The sequence below is a fragment of the Culicoides brevitarsis genome, chromosome 2 (assembly GCF_036172545.1).
Source record: "Culicoides brevitarsis isolate CSIRO-B50_1 chromosome 2, AGI_CSIRO_Cbre_v1, whole genome shotgun sequence".
Classification (NCBI taxonomy): Eukaryota; Metazoa; Arthropoda; class Insecta; order Diptera; family Ceratopogonidae; genus Culicoides; species Culicoides brevitarsis.
In genome coordinates this window covers 32549711-32566232 of record NC_087086.1, presented here as the reverse complement: position 1 = coordinate 32566232, position 16522 = coordinate 32549711, and the positions used below count along the sequence as shown (strand labels likewise).

At 27.8% G+C, this 16522-nt stretch overlaps 3 protein-coding genes across 4 annotated transcripts in view; 2 read left to right on the top strand and 1 right to left on the bottom strand.

Annotated features, from left to right (window-relative positions):
• The first annotated feature begins 937 nt into the window (after positions 1 to 937).
• Positions 938 to 3375, top strand: LOC134831456 (ectonucleoside triphosphate diphosphohydrolase 5). Its single transcript, XM_063845186.1, has 2 exons — positions 938 to 1753; positions 2478 to 3375. The coding sequence occupies exons 1-2, from the start codon at positions 1214 to 1216 to the stop codon at positions 3318 to 3320; spliced, it is 1383 nt and encodes a 460-aa protein (XP_063701256.1). The 5' UTR covers positions 938 to 1213; the 3' UTR covers positions 3321 to 3375.
• A 4326-nt stretch (positions 3376 to 7701) lies between these two features.
• On the bottom strand, positions 7702 to 11868 carry LOC134830809 (palmitoyltransferase ZDHHC20-B). 2 transcript variants are annotated; one of them, XM_063844392.1, is made up of 7 exons: positions 11420 to 11868; positions 11241 to 11362; positions 10972 to 11177; positions 10296 to 10434; positions 9981 to 10240; positions 9738 to 9920; positions 7702 to 8782 (listed from the first exon to the last, which is right to left on the bottom strand). In XM_063844392.1, exons 1-7 carry the CDS (start codon positions 11568 to 11570, stop codon positions 8455 to 8457), a joined length of 1389 nt encoding a protein of 462 aa, XP_063700462.1. In that variant the 5' UTR covers positions 11571 to 11868; the 3' UTR covers positions 7702 to 8454. The 2 variants fall into 2 exon arrangements, with proteins under 2 accessions (XP_063700462.1, XP_063700463.1); XM_063844393.1 differs by lacking the exon at positions 9738 to 9920.
• Positions 11869 to 12398: 530 nt separating this feature from the next.
• The window catches only part of LOC134832841 (cAMP-dependent protein kinase type II regulatory subunit), a 65513-nt gene continuing 61389 nt past the window's right edge, over positions 12399 to 16522 (top strand). Inside the window, exon 1 of the mRNA XM_063847033.1 lies at positions 12399 to 12889. The gene's annotated coding sequence lies outside the window, so the exon portion shown is untranslated. The remainder of the gene's footprint in view (positions 12890 to 16522) is intronic.

Genomic DNA, 16522 nt, shown 5'->3' with positions numbered 1-16522 from the left:
TTTCTTGACACTACAATTAGAATTTTTTTGAAAAATTATTTAAAAATTTACTATATAAATGCTAAAAAAATCTTAAAATTTTTTGAATTTTTTTCCATAAGAGAAAGTTAATTTTGAAGTTCAGAGAACACAATTTCTGTTATATTTTTAAAATTTTTGAAATAATTTTTATTTGTGTTTTTAAATGTTTTTGACACTAAAATTAGAATTTAAAATAAAAAAAATATATGAAAATTCAAAATTAGTAAAAATTCTAAAACTTTCAGTTAAAATTTTTAAAAATTAATAAGAATTTGTAAAAAAAATGTTTAGAGAACGAGTTCCAACTTCTATATTCGTTAAGAGAACAAATTTTTAAATTCTCTTAGAATCATCTACATTACGGTAATACTAAACTTATATACAGGTTGGTAAAGTTAGGGTAATACAAGGCTAATATTATGATGATAATATGAAGAAAATATCAACTTGTCGGAACAGGAGGACATAAAATGAGCAGTTTTAATGTTTTGATTGTGATCAAAATCCATTGGTTATAGAAGATTTGAACACGTCACCTTCAAGCTTTGTTTTTTGGTTCATTTAAGTATTTTTTATTAGGTATTTTTTTAAAATTATTCCCATATTGTCTAGTGGTTGGATTACCGACTATAAATTTTATATTTAAAAAAATTACCTTTTTGACATTTTCTTCTTGATTTTTAAAAAAATTGAAAAGAAAAATCAATCCAATCTGAAAAAAAAAATTAATTTTATTTAGTATAAAAATTTCCCAATTTATTTTAAAAAAAATTTTTTTTCAGTTTCCCTCCAAAAAATGACTTTTTACCCCTTTTAATGGTTTTCCTACTTGGATCCCGCCGCTAAACGATCCACAGCCTTTGTTTTTACTACTATTTGTTTATCTTCGTGTCTATATACTTACCGAGTAGTATCAGCCTCGTACCTACGTCAAAAAGTTAAGTAATGGCAATAAGATACGAGTCATTTAATTAAATACGTTCTTCGTACAACTCAAACTACTGATTACATTTTTTGCGATAAGTTTCTCGTTTTTTCGTATTTATCTTCGTTATCGCACACTCCATTTGTGTCTCGTTGTTTTGTTGCTGCCGAAAAATTAGTTGATTGCGGGAAGGACACATGAAAAGTCGTCTTGTAAATAATTAATTTTTCCTCCAAGAAGACAAAGTTTTCATTTGACCCCGAAAACATGCCGAGCAACACAAAGAACGTGCGTCAACGTACCAGAATGAACAGCGAAGATTCCCGTCGTCCCCTGATCGGAAATCGTGGCAAAAAATCATCGAACGCCCGTAATGGACTTCAAGTTTCGTTTTTGTGTTTAATCGCGAGTATTTCGTTGCTCGTCTTTTTCTTCGGATTTTATTCTGATGCCTTGCATCCGGTTGTCGATCACATTTCCGGCCATTTGGGGTATCATAACAAGACGAAGCAGTTTGCTGTGGTAATTGATGCCGGATCTACGGGAACGAGAGTTTTGGCGTTTGAGTTTCATTCGGGATATTTGGATGGGCGCCTGGTACTTGACAAGGAATTGTTTAAACAGCTGAAGCCGGGATTGTCGTCGTTCGCGACAGATCATACGAAAGCCGTGGATCAGATTGAAAAGTTGTTGGTTGAGGCGAAAGGTTTTGTTCCGAGAGAAAAATGGGCGGAAACGCCAATTGTGCTGAAAGCTACTGCTGGATTGAGACTTTTGGGACCTGATGAGGCGAATAAATTACTCGATGTAAGTAAAAATTTTAAATTTAGACATCTTTAAATTTTAAAAATTTTTGGCTAATTTTGACAAATTTGGGATAAAAAAAAGTTATTAATAGAAATTTCATTTAAAAAAAATTATTTGATTGGAAATTTTTTTCTATTGATCAAATTGTTTTTTGTTTTTGTCAATTATTTCAATGATAAGCTAATAAATTCAAATTAAATTTTGAAATAACAAATTAAATAATTAATAAAAAAAAATAAATTAAATTAAAATAAAATAATTTTTAATCAATTTTTTAAATTTATTTTTAATTATTTTTTAATTATTAATTTAATTATTTAATTTAATTATTTTATTTAATAATTTTTTAATTATTATTTTAATTAATTTTTAAATTTTTTTTAAACGATTTTAGATGAAAATCTAAAAAAAAAAATAAAATAGAAATTTTTTAAAAAAAAAATTTAAATAATTAAAATAAAAAATTAAAAAAAAAATAATTAATTTATTTTCAAATTAATTTAATTTAAATAATTTAAATTTAAATATTTAATTATTTATTAATTTATTTTTTTTTAATTAATTAAATTAATTTTAGACGAATAGAATTTTTTTACTTTGGAAAAATTATTAAAAAATTTTAAAAATTATCATTAAATTTTTTTTTTGTTTTTTTAATTTAAAAAAAATATTTAATTTCGTTTTGTGCAATTTTAAACAAAAACTAATTAAATTTACCTTTCAGACTGCCCGAAAAGTCCTCGTTGCCTCAGGATTCCACACGAATGACGAAAGTGTCAGTATTATGGATGGCGAAGACGAGGGTTTGTTCTCGTGGTTCACCGTCAACTTCTTATCAGGACGTCTTACGGGCACCAATACCATCGCTGCCTTGGATTTGGGCGGCGGAAGTACTCAAGTGACATACACCTTAACTGACGAAAAGGATTTATCCGACACAAAAGACTTTATCCATTCCATAAATGTCCTCAAACGTACCATGAATGTCTTTACGCACAGCTATCTCGGGCTGGGACTCATGGCGACGCGTCATGCAATCTTCACCGATGGCACTGACAAGACAGAAATCCATTCCGAATGCGTAAATCCCATCATCAAAAATCGCATGTGGACCTACGGCAGTGTCGATTACAACATTAACGGCAAAGAAAACCCCAAAGCAAAAACTCCTCAAGCTGATTTCGATAAATGCTTTGAAAAAGTCAAACGTTACGTACAAAAATTAACTCTCCCGAAACCGCCTTCGCTACAAAAACATCAAATTGGCGCCTTTTCCTACTACTACGATCGCGCCATTGAAACGGGACTTGTGGATGCCATCGCGGGCGGCGAAACAACAATCAAAAATTTCCACAATCAAGCACGTGAAGCGTGTGCCTCGCCGAATACGGAACAACCCTTCATGTGTCTCGACTTGACATTCATCTCAACTTTACTCGAATACGGCTTCGGATTGCGCCAACAAACGGTGCTGCAGTTGTACAAGAAAATCGATGGACACGAGATTTCGTGGGCCTTAGGATGTGCCTATAACTTACTGACAAGCGGGCGAGCAACGTTCGCATAATTTTTTTAGAAATATTTTTAAAGACAATTTTAAGGGGAAAAATTTAATTTTTTTTTAACGAATGATGGAACATATCAGGGAATCACGTAGTATAAACTACAATCATTTTTAACTAAAACAACAACAATTTTTTAACAATAAATGCCTAGAATTGACAAATAATGAAAAAAAAACAGAATTGCTTTGAAAAAGTGGAAATATAAATATTAGAGTAAATAAGTAGAATGTTAGACGTTTTGCACGTTATAAAAAAATATTTGTGATTAAAAAAAATAAAAAAAAAACAAAATAAAAAGAATAATAAGAATTGTTTTTAATAATTAGTTGATAAAAAGTTCAATGCTCTTAACCAAAACTGGTTTGTGAATTTACGTCACAACATCTAAAATGCAAAAAAAAAACATTTTTGCATACATTTTTGTTTACAAACAAACAAACAAAAACAAACATTTCTTAAGAACTAAACTAATCAAATATATTTCTCACGAGACGAAAACCAGAAAAAAAGAATGTTGAAACGGGGGTTTTTTTGCTTTTAAGACGAAAATGCCTTTCAAAGTGTATCATAAGGCTTTAAATTTGCCATAAAATTTAATTTCACTTTAAAATTTGAAAGTTATAATTTTTCAAAAAAAAAAAAGAAAAAACGTAATTGTAAATATGAAAAAAATTTAAGATCTTACACAAGAAAAAATTTTAATTTTCAAAAGTTGAAGTAAAAACTATTAATTTTTTTGGAATTTTTTAATATCGTTTAAAATTTATATATATTTTTTTATTTATTTTTTTTTTTTGTTAATCTAATCTAGATATTTTTTAATATTTTTTTTTCTATTTTTTTTAAATTTTTTAAATTGAATTAAATTTTCGTGCGTCATTTCATAATTTTTTATGCATCTTTTTATGCATAAAATTTAAATTTGTTTGTTTTGTTAATTATTTAGTCTAGACTTTTTAATACGCAGTTTTTTTTTTGTTTTGGTCAAAAACATGTGAATTGCACATACGCAATTTTTTTATAGTTTTTGAGGTCAAACTTTATTCTTGAACTTTAAAAATAATTTTTAATTCAAAAAAAATTTTACATGAATTTTAAAAATTTATTTTCTACAATTTTTTGGAAAATTTTATGCTAAAAATGAGATTTTCAAGGTATTTTTTTTTTTTTTTCATAGAAAAATTCATTAATTTTTTGATTGCAATCTTTTTTATGTGTTAACAAATCATTAAGAACACAAAAATAAATAAAAAAAAATTATTTTTTAATTTATTTTTTTGTGATATTTATAGAAGATACAAGTTCTATACTCATCATTACTCATTAGGATAGGTTAGGAATACGTGAAGATAAAAATCACCGCGAATTTTATTGCCTGATTTCTGATTATGCAAACTATCACGAAACTATAAAAAGGTGAATATTCCGATAAAAGAAGATTAGTCGATCATTAGAAGTGAATTTGATAACGTGAGCGTATAAGATTAAAATGAAATTTTTATTTATTTGTGAAATTCTAATTTTTGCTTATTTTTGGAAAAACATCAACGCAAGTCCTTCAAAGAGACCACTGAAGCCTTCAAAAATTAATCCCCAATCAACTGATACGGGCGAAGGCTCTTTTTTCGAATATGCCGTTCGAAATATAATGCAAAATATTTTCTACTACCCTCATGTTCGAACGGCAAATAACATTCACGAAAACGAGCAGATGCTTTATTATTACCATTTGCAATTAATGCACATTGATCTGGTAAGTTTTTCCAATTTCACTCGATTTTTTATAATTTTTTTTTTAAAATCATCAGTTATGGATGCAAAATTGGATGCGTGAAAATCCCCGTCGATATCCCGATTTTAATATGTTACCATCGCGCGCTGTTCGATTTCACTACAACCACGATATCCCGTACATTTTCGAAGATGGCCGCCAACGAACACTTCAGAGCCACCATTTGGTATGCGAGGAATGCCAACGTCAGTTTAATTGCAATGTCAACAATTTGCATTTACATTTTCCGCACAATACTGCTCACAATGGGATTTATTTGCCGGCTTTTGTGGATTCAAATGACGCCTTGAACCAAACGGAATTGGGCAATGAGGAATTTAATTGCGCAGCGCCCTCCGTGAGATTTACGGGCATTCCGACAACTTCTACAGAAGATCCATTGCCGCCAAAACCGGACATTTACAAGTATGAAATAGTACATAATGAGTTCCGAAGGTTTATATCCGAAAATGACATCGAAAATCAAAAAGTTTAGATTAAAATAGTTTTAAGACTTACCTCGCGCAACAATTAATCAGAAAAAAATTTTGTTGCAAATCATTTCCTCAAGTCTTCACATATCTCGAGTCAAAATCAAGTACAAGTGATCGAAAATGGCAAAAAATATGCAAGAGTGGGGTAACGAGTGGTACTGATCGCATGAATGAACAACGTGTATTGCGTTCATTGATGTTGATTTTGATTGTTGTTGGTGGGAGAGACCAAAGACCGATTTATGCTGCAGTTATGTTGGCGATATTATTCAAATTATATTAGTTTGTAATTAATCGTTCGACTGTCAGGATCGCATAAAAATTAGCTGCTGATAAAAAATTTAAATTATTTATTGTGAAAAGTTAATTAAAAGGTTAGATAATACACAAGGCGTCTCCATTTTAAATAAAAATTTGTTAAAAATATTGAAAATTACGCGAGTTATTCGAAAAATTTATTTAAATAATTTTTGTAAAAAAAATATATAAATATTGTCGAATTTTGGAAAAGATATTAAAAGTTGAAAATGAAAATTTTCATAAATTTTAAAAAAAGTTAAAAAAAAAATAAATTAAATTACTCCATTAAAACTAAAAATTAAAAAAAAATATTAAAATTTAAATAATAAATAATTTAAATTAATTAAAATTTTTTAGTTGATAAAAAAATCTTCATAGAAATTTATAATTTTTTTTTCATTAAAAGTTAAATTAAATTAAATTTTTAAATGAGATTTTAATTAATTAAAAATTTGAAATTTTTAAATTAAATAATTAAATTGAGAGTATTAATTTGTGAATTTTTTTTAATATTAATTTTTTATATGATTTTTTTTTTAACTTTATATTTTTTTAATTTTAAAGGCAAGATTTAAAAAAAAAAGATTAAGAAAATAAAAAAAAATAAAATAATTTTAAATATTTTAAAAAAGACTATTAAAATTATCAAAAACGTAAAAAATATATTTTTGCGAAAATTTTTAAATTTTAAGGCAATTTTAATTTTAAATTTAATTCATTTTTTTTAATTAAAATTAAAGATTTTAGAAAATATTTTTGTATAAAAATAGCAAGCAATCTTAGTTTAATGTTCAAACAAGTGTGCAAGTGAAACCCGTTTTCAACTACTCACGTGTTGCATAATTTTCATATGTTTTTGCCGTACACTTACATCTGTCTTACTTTATATTAAATTGTTGTCTGTAAATAAATAATTGGTATGATTTAATATCATATTACTTACCTACCTGCACAATGAACGTTCGTTAAAAAACTTGATCGAAAAAACATTTTTTTTTAGCAAAAAAGTACTTTCAAGGTCTTTGTTCTTTAATTACTTTTACAAAAATTTAAAAATTTTGTTCGAAATTTTCAGATGCATCGTTTCGCTGTCTTACTTGGCTTAATTTGCCTCGCTCATGCTATTCACGTAAAAGTCGAGAAATACGGTCGTTTGTATCATCCCGAAGAGCCTGTTTACGAAGATCATCATCACAAGGAAGAAGAACAAGATTTCAGTAAAATTCCCGGCACTCCAGGTCACGATTATCCAATTTATCACGAAGTTCCTCACACAAGTTTTGATTGTTCGAAAGTCCCAGCGACACCGGGAATGTATGCCAATGTTGAAACGGGTTGTCAAGCGTATCACGTGTGTCACGATGGGCGTGAAGGACATCAAGGAGCTAAATTTTTGTGCACAAATGGAACAATTTTCAATCAAAAGGAATTTACTTGTGATTGGTGGTATAATGTTCATTGCGAAGAAGCGCCAGGATATTATCACTTGAATGCCGATCCTGAACACAATCCGTACTTCCCGAAGAAAAAGGTTGAGGAAGAGAAGAAATTTTTGATTAATTTGTAAAAAAAATTGCGGAAAAATGCCTTGAAATACTCAAAAGTTACCGAATAAAAAGATTTTATTTTAAAATTGCAACATTTTCTTATTTATTTTAGACTATTTGGTGTTCTATACAAAATAATTACATAAATAGGCAGAAAGAATGAGGAAAAATATTTCACATTTTTTAAATTTTGATTCTTAAAAACAAATTATATATTTTAACGGAAATTTTTTGAATTGACATTTACAAAATTTTCTGTCAAAAATTTTAAAACAACAAAAATTTTACCTAAATTTAGTAATTTTATGAATAATTTGAACTATAAATGTAATTGAATTAGCAAAAAAGCGATTTTCAAATTTTAACGGTTATTTTTTGAATTGACATTTACAAAATTTTCTGTCAAAATTTAAAAAAAATGAAAATTATTTCATAATTTGACATCAATTTGGCAATTTTATTAAAAAATTGAACTTTAACTTAATTTGAATTAGCAAAAAGTAATTCTCAAATTTTTAACTGTCATTTTTTGAATTGACGTTTATGAAATTTTTGTTAATTTTTAATAAATTTTAATTATTTTTTACCAAATTAATTTAAAATTAAATTTTTTTGCTATAAAATTTAAGAGTTTTTGAAAAATTTGATAAAAACAAAAATTGAAACATTTTTCCTAATTAAATCCGCCTAATTACTAACTAAAACTTACACGTACAAATTCTCACATTAAATTTCTTTGTTTTTTTTTTTGTATCTCAACAACGCTTATAATTAATTTTCTATCTACTTTACTCTTAAATAATTTAGGATTTTTCTTGTCAAGGAATGTTTTGTCATCTTTCGTACGGAAATATTTCTTTCAATCGGAATGATTTTTTTTTAATTTCATAAGAATTCAGTCTCACAAGGGGAAGGAGCCCTTTTCTAAAAGTCAAGTCTCTAAATTTTTCTTCTCTAAGTACACAAATAAATTCTATCTTTGAGCCAACCACAATTCCCCTTAACCTAAACCATAAAAAAACTTTTACGCAAAATCAATGATCGTGTGATCGTTATTTGATTTCCCGCCATTTTGGGGCGATCTTTCGTAACTAACAACTACATCATCGTCCGACAGAGGGCGTCTCGATTGTGGTTGTTGTCGCGTAAAAACTTCATCATTTTCCTCGTCATCTTCTTCTTCCAGGTCATCGTGATACGGTTTCAGGGTGACATGTTGTCTTTGTTGCGTGCCATTCATAACGATCGGTCGAAAAGTGGCGCGCTCATCATGACGCCGATCTTCGCCGCCAAGCAAGGATTCGGCATCTTCATCCATGAAACGTACGGGATACGTTATACCATCGCCGAGACTGTTAAAGTTATGTTAAGTATTAGAAGTTAGTGACAAAAAAATTATTTTTTTTTTATGAAAAGGACCATGAAGCAATGGGAACAACGTTAGTGATCTTTTTTAACGGACCATTCAAAAAAAATTTTAGGTTAGAAAATTAGTTTTTTAAAATAGTTTTTTCTAAATAGAAGTCTAAATAGGAAATTCATGCAAATAATAAAAACTACAAATTTTTTATATATTCTAGAGTTGTGTATTTCCAATAATTTTATAGTATAATAAATACAAATTCAAAAAATTCAAAATGTACAGTACACCAAGCTCACAGTTTTTTTGATTGCCAATCCGACCAATTTGTTTAAAATTTTCTATCTAAAATTCGTGATAAAAACATAAATCTTACAAAATTTCAATATAAAATCTACCTAAAAACGAGTCAAAAGTTGTTTTGGTTAGAAATTTTTGTATTTAAAAACAAACTAAAATTATAGGTTAGAATTTCTTAATTCTAATTTTTCGATATCTTACGGGGAAATTGTTATTGTATTGCTTTGTGAAACCCATTTTTAAGGCATTTTGTGCATTTTTATACAAAATCTGGTAAAAATTTGATTGATTTCAGTCATTTTTTGCGCTTTTTGGCTCAAAATGGGGCACTCACTTTGGATAAGAGGTCATAACTGGAAGTGTTTCAAAAACAAAGGTAACTAACTACATTAAATAAAAACTTAGCTAAGTCTAAAAATAAAATAAGTAAAAAACGATAAAAAATAAGAAAGACAGAAAAAGATCTTTAAACGTTCATCGTTTCCGAATTGTGATTGAGCAAATGAGTATTGCTGCCGTTAGAGGTCGCTTCCATGTCAGATCGTTTCACGAAAAGGGAATTTTCTTCGGGTTTTTCGTTCAAGATTTCTACGGAGGCCGATTCAGACATGGGAGCGACACTGTTATGCTTCGTATGAGGTGCTAACCTGCTCTCACTTTTGCTACTTAGGTTAGAGTGATTGTTATTCATGGAAGCGGAGGAGTTCGCGGAAAAGTTATTCATGTTGCTTGAATGGCCGTTGGGTGTTGTCGTTGTTGCGCCCATTGATTCATAGTTGGGAGGTTGTTGGTGTTGTGATTGGCAGGGGTAAGAAACGCCGTTGCCAAGGCTATAATTATCATACGTTTAAAATGCCCAAAAAAAAATGAATAAAAATCTAAAAACCTACCTTGTAAAAACAGGAAGAAACCAGAAACGTTTGTCATCGCCGAAAACCTCTTGGAAATTGTTGAGATGTCCCAAGCTGAAGCCATGTTTGTCGGGACCTCCGATGCGGAAAATTGGGGCACGAAATGCCTCTAACGTTGTTCGGTTCAGTAAAACAAGGTAAATGTGATACCCAAATAAGCTGACTAAACTTATCGCGAACATCACAGATACGAAAAAGAGGAAAAGGATGTGAAAGCGACCCATGCCTTCGAGATGACCCTGCAATGAAAAATTTTTTGTAAGCAATTTTTGTGCGATTAAAAGCTTTACTTACCTTCCAAAATTGTATGAAATACGGAAGAGAAGCTAACGCAATGTATATACAGTAGAGTAGAGCATACCCTAAAAACAGTATGAAAAATTTGTAATTGCTGAAGTTCACGCAATTGTTAACCCATGGACAGTGATGATCCCTGAAATATAAAAAAAAAATAATTAAAAATTATAAGAAAAAAAAAATTTGTTCAAAATCGGTTTAAAATTTTAATTTCATTTTCCGTTTTTGAAACAAATGGAAAATGAAACTCATTTTTTTTCTTAATTTTTAAAGAATTTAGCTCAATAAATATTAATTTAATTAATTTTTAAGAGTATCTCGATGAAATAAATAACTTATGGAAGAAATATTTTCAAAAATAATGAAAATTCCTTCGATTTTCAAAAAAATTCAAAAACCGTTAACCACGTGGTCAAAAATTTCAAATTTTTTAAGGAATTTTCATCATTTTTGGAAAATAATCTTTCATAAATTATAAAATTCTTCAATATATTTTCAAAAATAAGCTAATTGCCTTGATTTTTATGAACTTTAAGAAATTTATAGTTTCATTTTCCACATTTTAATGACGCGGAAAATGAAACCGATCTTAAGATCTTGTAAAAATTTGCACAAAATCTCATTTAACAATTATTTTTAAATCCAAGACCTTTAAAAAATTAATTTTTCTTACATTTTCAGAACGCAATCGCCACAAACGGAACAATGATGCGCCCGATCTGGCTTAATAATGCAACATTTGTCACAAAAACGAATCGCTCCCGTAATTGTTCGATTTGTAATTGGCAAATTCTGTGCATATTGCTCCAAAATTTCTCGTTGTTCAACTTCTGACTCGGCCGAGTATATTTTCTGCACTTCCGTACTCTTGAGACGAAACTAGTTTTTTCATAGAAAAAAGATTAGATATGATGTCACGAGCAAGATGATGTCATTATTTACCTCCGGCGGTACTAAGGCAATATCAACGAAAATTGTTTGATAATAACTCCATAAAAACAGGAAGCAAAATACGTGATAAAGGAGTATCAGGATAACGCGTTCAGCAACATTTTCAACAGTCACTAAAAAAATTTAAAAAATTAAAAATTTTATTTTTTAAATTTTTTTGAAGGACTTACTGAAGCACAATTGCACGACAAATGCGTAGTAACTCCAACAGATGATGGAGAAAATAAACAGCACGGGAATCCATTTAACAGCTCGCACACAACAATCACACGGGCCACTCCGCCTACTCGGTCTCGAGTAGTTTTGGTAGTTTTGTGACATTTTTTCTACGAGCTACGAACACTAAATGTTGCCTAAAGTGGTTGCACTAATTTTCATGGATGAATGGGGCTGGGTCGTCAGACATTGATTTGTCTTTATTTCTCATATAAAAAAAAATCTCAGTAAAAAAATTTCTGATATTTCACTGGATTTTTAGCGATTAAAAAAATTTTTGGAGAAACGCGCTGGAATTTTTGTGGAGAATTTGCGCTTTTATCGACGACACAAAGGAATAAAAAATTTCCTTTTTTGTATTTTTGTGTGTTTCATCCAATCCAGTGATGATATCGATTTGACATTTGTGTGTTTTTTTCTTTTTTCTCCATGGAGACTGGAGCGCTGGATACTCGTGTGATAGGAATCCATTTTTTGACAGTTGCTCAAATTTGCTCAATTTTCTTATTGGAATTTTATTTTTATCAAAAATTGATGTTTTTCGGGTTTTTTCATGAAAATCCTCAAGGATTTCATATATTTTAACGTTCCGCCGGTAGTTGAATTGATTTTTTTTATAAATTTATTCCCATATTGTCTAGCGGTTGGATAACCGGCAAAATTTATAAAAGTTAAAAACTTACCTTTTTTATGTTGATTTCTTGCAAATTTTCATATTTTTCGTATTTTTAATGATTATTCTTCAATTTTAGGTCCAAATTTGTTGATAAAGATGACTTTTCCTGTTCCAATTAGAAAATTATTGAATTGAGACACAAAAATCCAATAAGACCAGCTACTCGTGCATGTCTGCCGCCGCATCGTTGTCCAATTGGATTCCCATCGCATCGACGATCCACACTCTTTTTCACGGGTGAACCGAGTGAAAAAACATTAAGCAAATTGGGCTGTCGTACGTTTCGCGCTCCTGCTTTAATTAAATAATTTTTTGGTAAATCTAACTGAAAAATTCGGAAATTATCGTGCAAAAGTTCGATCTAGTGACCGTGCAACGGGTGCCATTAAAATTTGAGCGGTTCGCGAGTGAAAATCCGGAAAAAATTGAAATTTTCCGCAAAAAAAAAAGTCACGAAGGAAGGAAAAAAAATTTATATATCGAGCATATATAAAAGTATGCGTGTGTATGTGTGTTTGATTAAGAGCTTCGTGTAAAATATATCTATACGCCAAAGTGCACTACGTAGATAACACACACACACACATACACTGGCCAGGTGCCTAGAAGCGACAAAAAAAAAGTGAAGTGGAACGAGGATACGACAAAAAATTATTTATTTGAATAAAATTGTGAAGAAATTTCCCAAGTTCAATTTTAAAACAAAAAAAAAATTTTTTTGGATACCAAAAATTAACTGAAAAAAATTGTAAGTAATCAAAAAAAAAAGATATTTCGAAATCCATATCTTATCTCGTGTTGTGAGCTCATTGCAACTTGTGTGTGACGTTAATTTAATAAATACGATAAGATTATCCCACCATAATTTTATTTTTACATCATCGCCGCGGTAATTTTATTTTTTTCACCTGTGCAAGTAAAACATCAGACAGTGTGAATAAAAAATGGCAAATTATAAAAAAAAAAATGAAACCACTTCAATTATTGATCCATTTATCATCATCTTTGTAAAAAAAATGTTTTGTGAGTGTGTTTGCACAAGTGTTTATTCGGCGGCGGCGACGGTGTGTGTTTTTTGTGCAAGTGCTGTTCGGAAAAAAGGTTTATTTGATACAATTTTATCATTAATTTTTATTATTTTTATTGAATTGGCGGTTTGTAAAAAAAAATGTTTGTTTTTTGCCGGGTTTCAAAATTTATTTTAAGAGGAAAAAAATTGTTGGTAGACTTTTTTTTATTAAATTGGATATATTTTGATGATTGTGTGAAATATTTAAAAAAATAATAAAAAAAAATTTTAATATTTTTTAATGTAAAAAAATATTTTTAAAAAAGTTAAAATTTTTGAAATAAGGTTTTAAAATTTTTTAAATGAATATTTAATTTAATTTTAATTTTTAAATATTTTTTTTATAAAAAAAGTAAATTGAATCATTTTTTTATTAAAAAAATCATAAAAAAAATATTTTTTAATTTTAATTAATTATTTTTACCAAATTTTTTTGATTAAAAAATATTCAAAAGTATTTAAAAGTATTAAATAAAATATTTAAATAAATAATTCATTTTTTTGCAATTTTATTATTAAAATATTTTTTTAATATATTATTTTAATTTATTTAATATTAATTTTTTTTTTAAATATTAAAATTATTTTTTTTATTTTATTTAATTATTTATTTTTTAATTTTAGAAAACTTTTAAACATTTAGAAAATTTTTTTAAATATTTTTCTAATTTTTCATTCGAAATTACAAAAAAAAATATTTTACTTGAATCTAAAAAAATAATTAATTACCTAATGAATTAAAAAAATAAATAAATAAAATAAATTAATAAAATAAAATAAAATAAATATATTAAAGTAAAATAAAATAAAAATTGTCAAAATATGTTAATGAATTCGATTAATGAGATTTTTGTTTTTATTTTCCAATTTTAGATTTCATTCAGTTAATCCTTTTCATGTTCATCAATTCAAAACAAATTCCAATTAAAATCATCGTCAAATCCGTAATTTGTTTTTAGGTACCTACATCGTCTTGCTTACTTCACACCTCAAAAACGAAAAACTTTTTTTGGGATAATTTTCGGATTAACGAGTGATTTTCCCAACGCGCACACCCAACAATTAGCTGAGATTCCTCGTTGTTGATACGACGATGCCGATATGCTAGAGGCGGCGCGACGTCATTCATATCAGCATATCTAATTAATTTTTAATTAAAACTCTCAAAGTACCCTTTTTTGCACGACACCGAGACCCCTCGTTGCGAACAAAAAGGATTAAAATAACGCATTCATGTGACTGACCTGCTTGATGAGAACTTGATTGATTTTGTGTTGCGTTATTTATTTACGTTGGAGCGCGCAAAATGAATGTATGTGAAGGTTTTATAGATTTTTTTTTCTGTCGTGCGAGCTTTTTTTTTAAACGGCTCTCTGCATCGCAATCAAACGTAATGAACGTGTATTGCAGGCGATCACATTGCTCACATTTTGTAAGGTAATTGAATCGTAATTGAGGACAACATGATTTTTATTTAATTTTTTTCTGTGCATTTTTAGAGATTTTTTGACGTAAAAAGTATTTAATGACGACTGAAAAGCGATCGATAAAAAAGGTCGTTGGACGTGAAAAGTCTCTAAATACACGAAAAACGGTCCCACGCCTCGTTTTTATGTTCTCACATTTCAAGGCATTTGGCGGAAATTCGTTTTTGTGAACGTCTGTCTGAAAAAAATTGAAATTAATTTACAAAAAATAAAAAAAATCACTAAAATAAAATTTTTTAAAAATTACGAGAGATTATAAAGAATAAAAAAAATCGAAAAATTCATAAAAAATAAGAAATTATTCAAGGAAATTCATAAAAATTATTAAATTAAAAAAATAATTAAAATAAATTAACTAAAATTAATAAATTTATTGAAATTAAAAAAAAATTTTAATTTTTTTTATTTTAAAAAATATTTTAAAATTATTTTTAAAAAAATTAAATAAAAAAAATTAAGAAAAATTTTAATCCACAAAGAAACCTTAATTTTTCAAAAATCATAAAATGACAAAAATTTATTAAAACTCCTAACATTAAAAAAAATAAAATAAAATAACATAAGGAAAGTTGATCAATTACAGAAAATTTCAGAAAAATTAAAAATTTATTTTAAAAAAATTATTAAAAATCAAGAAGAATTCCGAAAACTATAAAATAGGTATTGATAAAAAAATTAATTTAATTAATAAATAAAATTTTATTAATAATTTTTATTAAATTATTTTATTTTATTAATTCAATTAATATTTAATGAATTTATTAATGATTTAATAATTCTAATGAAATAATTAATTTAATTTTAAAAATTTAATTTTAATTTATTTTTTTTTATTAATTTTATTAATTAATTATTTTTTATTAAAAATTAAAAAAAAAAATAAAAAAATTATTTTTTCTTTATTAATTTTAAATTTTTCGACATTTTATAATTCTAATAAAATAATTATTCCTTTCAAATTTTTAATTTAATTTTTTTTTAATTTATTAATTTTATTGAAATTTACGACAAAAAGTTGAAAGGATAATCGCAATAACTTTTTGACAAAATTTTATTAAAAATTAAAAAAAAAAATAAAAAAATTATTTTTTCTTGAAAATTTATCAAAACGCGCTAAATTAGCTAAATTTTTCGAAACTTTTCACTATCATTGATATTTATTTACTAAACGCGTTTTGTACCACCCAGAACGGCCTTTCCATTCCTTTCCCATCAATTTTCCGAGAAGCACGGCTCATTATGGGTTTTTATCAAGTATTTTTTTTTTCGCAAACGCATTTACTTTTTAGCCCAAGTGCTTTTACTTGAAATTTACGACAAAAAGTGCTTATTTCCTTATTCTTCGCGTTGTTTGCAAAAAAAAACGTCGATTTTTATTGGCTCCGTGTCGTTTGTAACTTTTTTTTCTCTTCCATTCTTTACAAAATGAGTGTAATATAATAGCAATCAAGCATAAAATTGATATAAAAAGGAAATATAATTCGATTTTACGTTACCTTTGTGGGTGATTGTCGTGCGTCGTTGTTCTTCGACGACGATGTCCTCTTCAGAAAAAAAAAGAAAAACAAAGCACGAAAGAGAGAAAGTTCAATTACGTCTATTACGAAACTAGCACGTTCAAGTTTCTTTTTATTTAGACAGAATTTTTTTCCGTTTTTAAGAGGATAATAAATTGTGTGTCTTTAGTTGTGTCGTGTTGCGTGCGCTGCCGATGAAAACAGAAAACATCAAAGAGGGACGCGACGAAATAGACAAGACGTCTCCATCGAATGTGCGTGGATTAGTAAGAGAAATTGCTGATATGAGAGTTTTTGACAGGAATTAA

What these genes read in the sequence shown, in the direction of transcription:
- LOC134830809 (XM_063844392.1), bottom strand. Translation starts at nt 11,570, where the DNA reads ATGTCACAAAACTACCAAAACTACTCGAGACCGAGTAGGCGGAGTGGC. An exon ending in ATTTCATACAATTTTGGAAG is followed by an intron (nt 10,241 to 10,295) that starts GTAAGTAAAGCT and finishes TTTTCATTGCAG; the next exon opens with GGTCATCTCGAAGGCATGGG. An exon ending in TTTCTTCCTGTTTTTACAAG is followed by an intron (nt 9,921 to 9,980) that starts GTAGGTTTTTAG and finishes TGATAATTATAG; the next exon opens with CCTTGGCAACGGCGTTTCTT.
- LOC134831456 (XM_063845186.1), top strand. Translation starts at nt 1,214, where the DNA reads ATGCCGAGCAACACAAAGAACGTGCGTCAACGTACCAGAATGAACAGC. An exon ending in AGGCGAATAAATTACTCGAT is followed by an intron (nt 1,754 to 2,477) that starts GTAAGTAAAAAT and finishes TTTACCTTTCAG; the next exon opens with ACTGCCCGAAAAGTCCTCGT.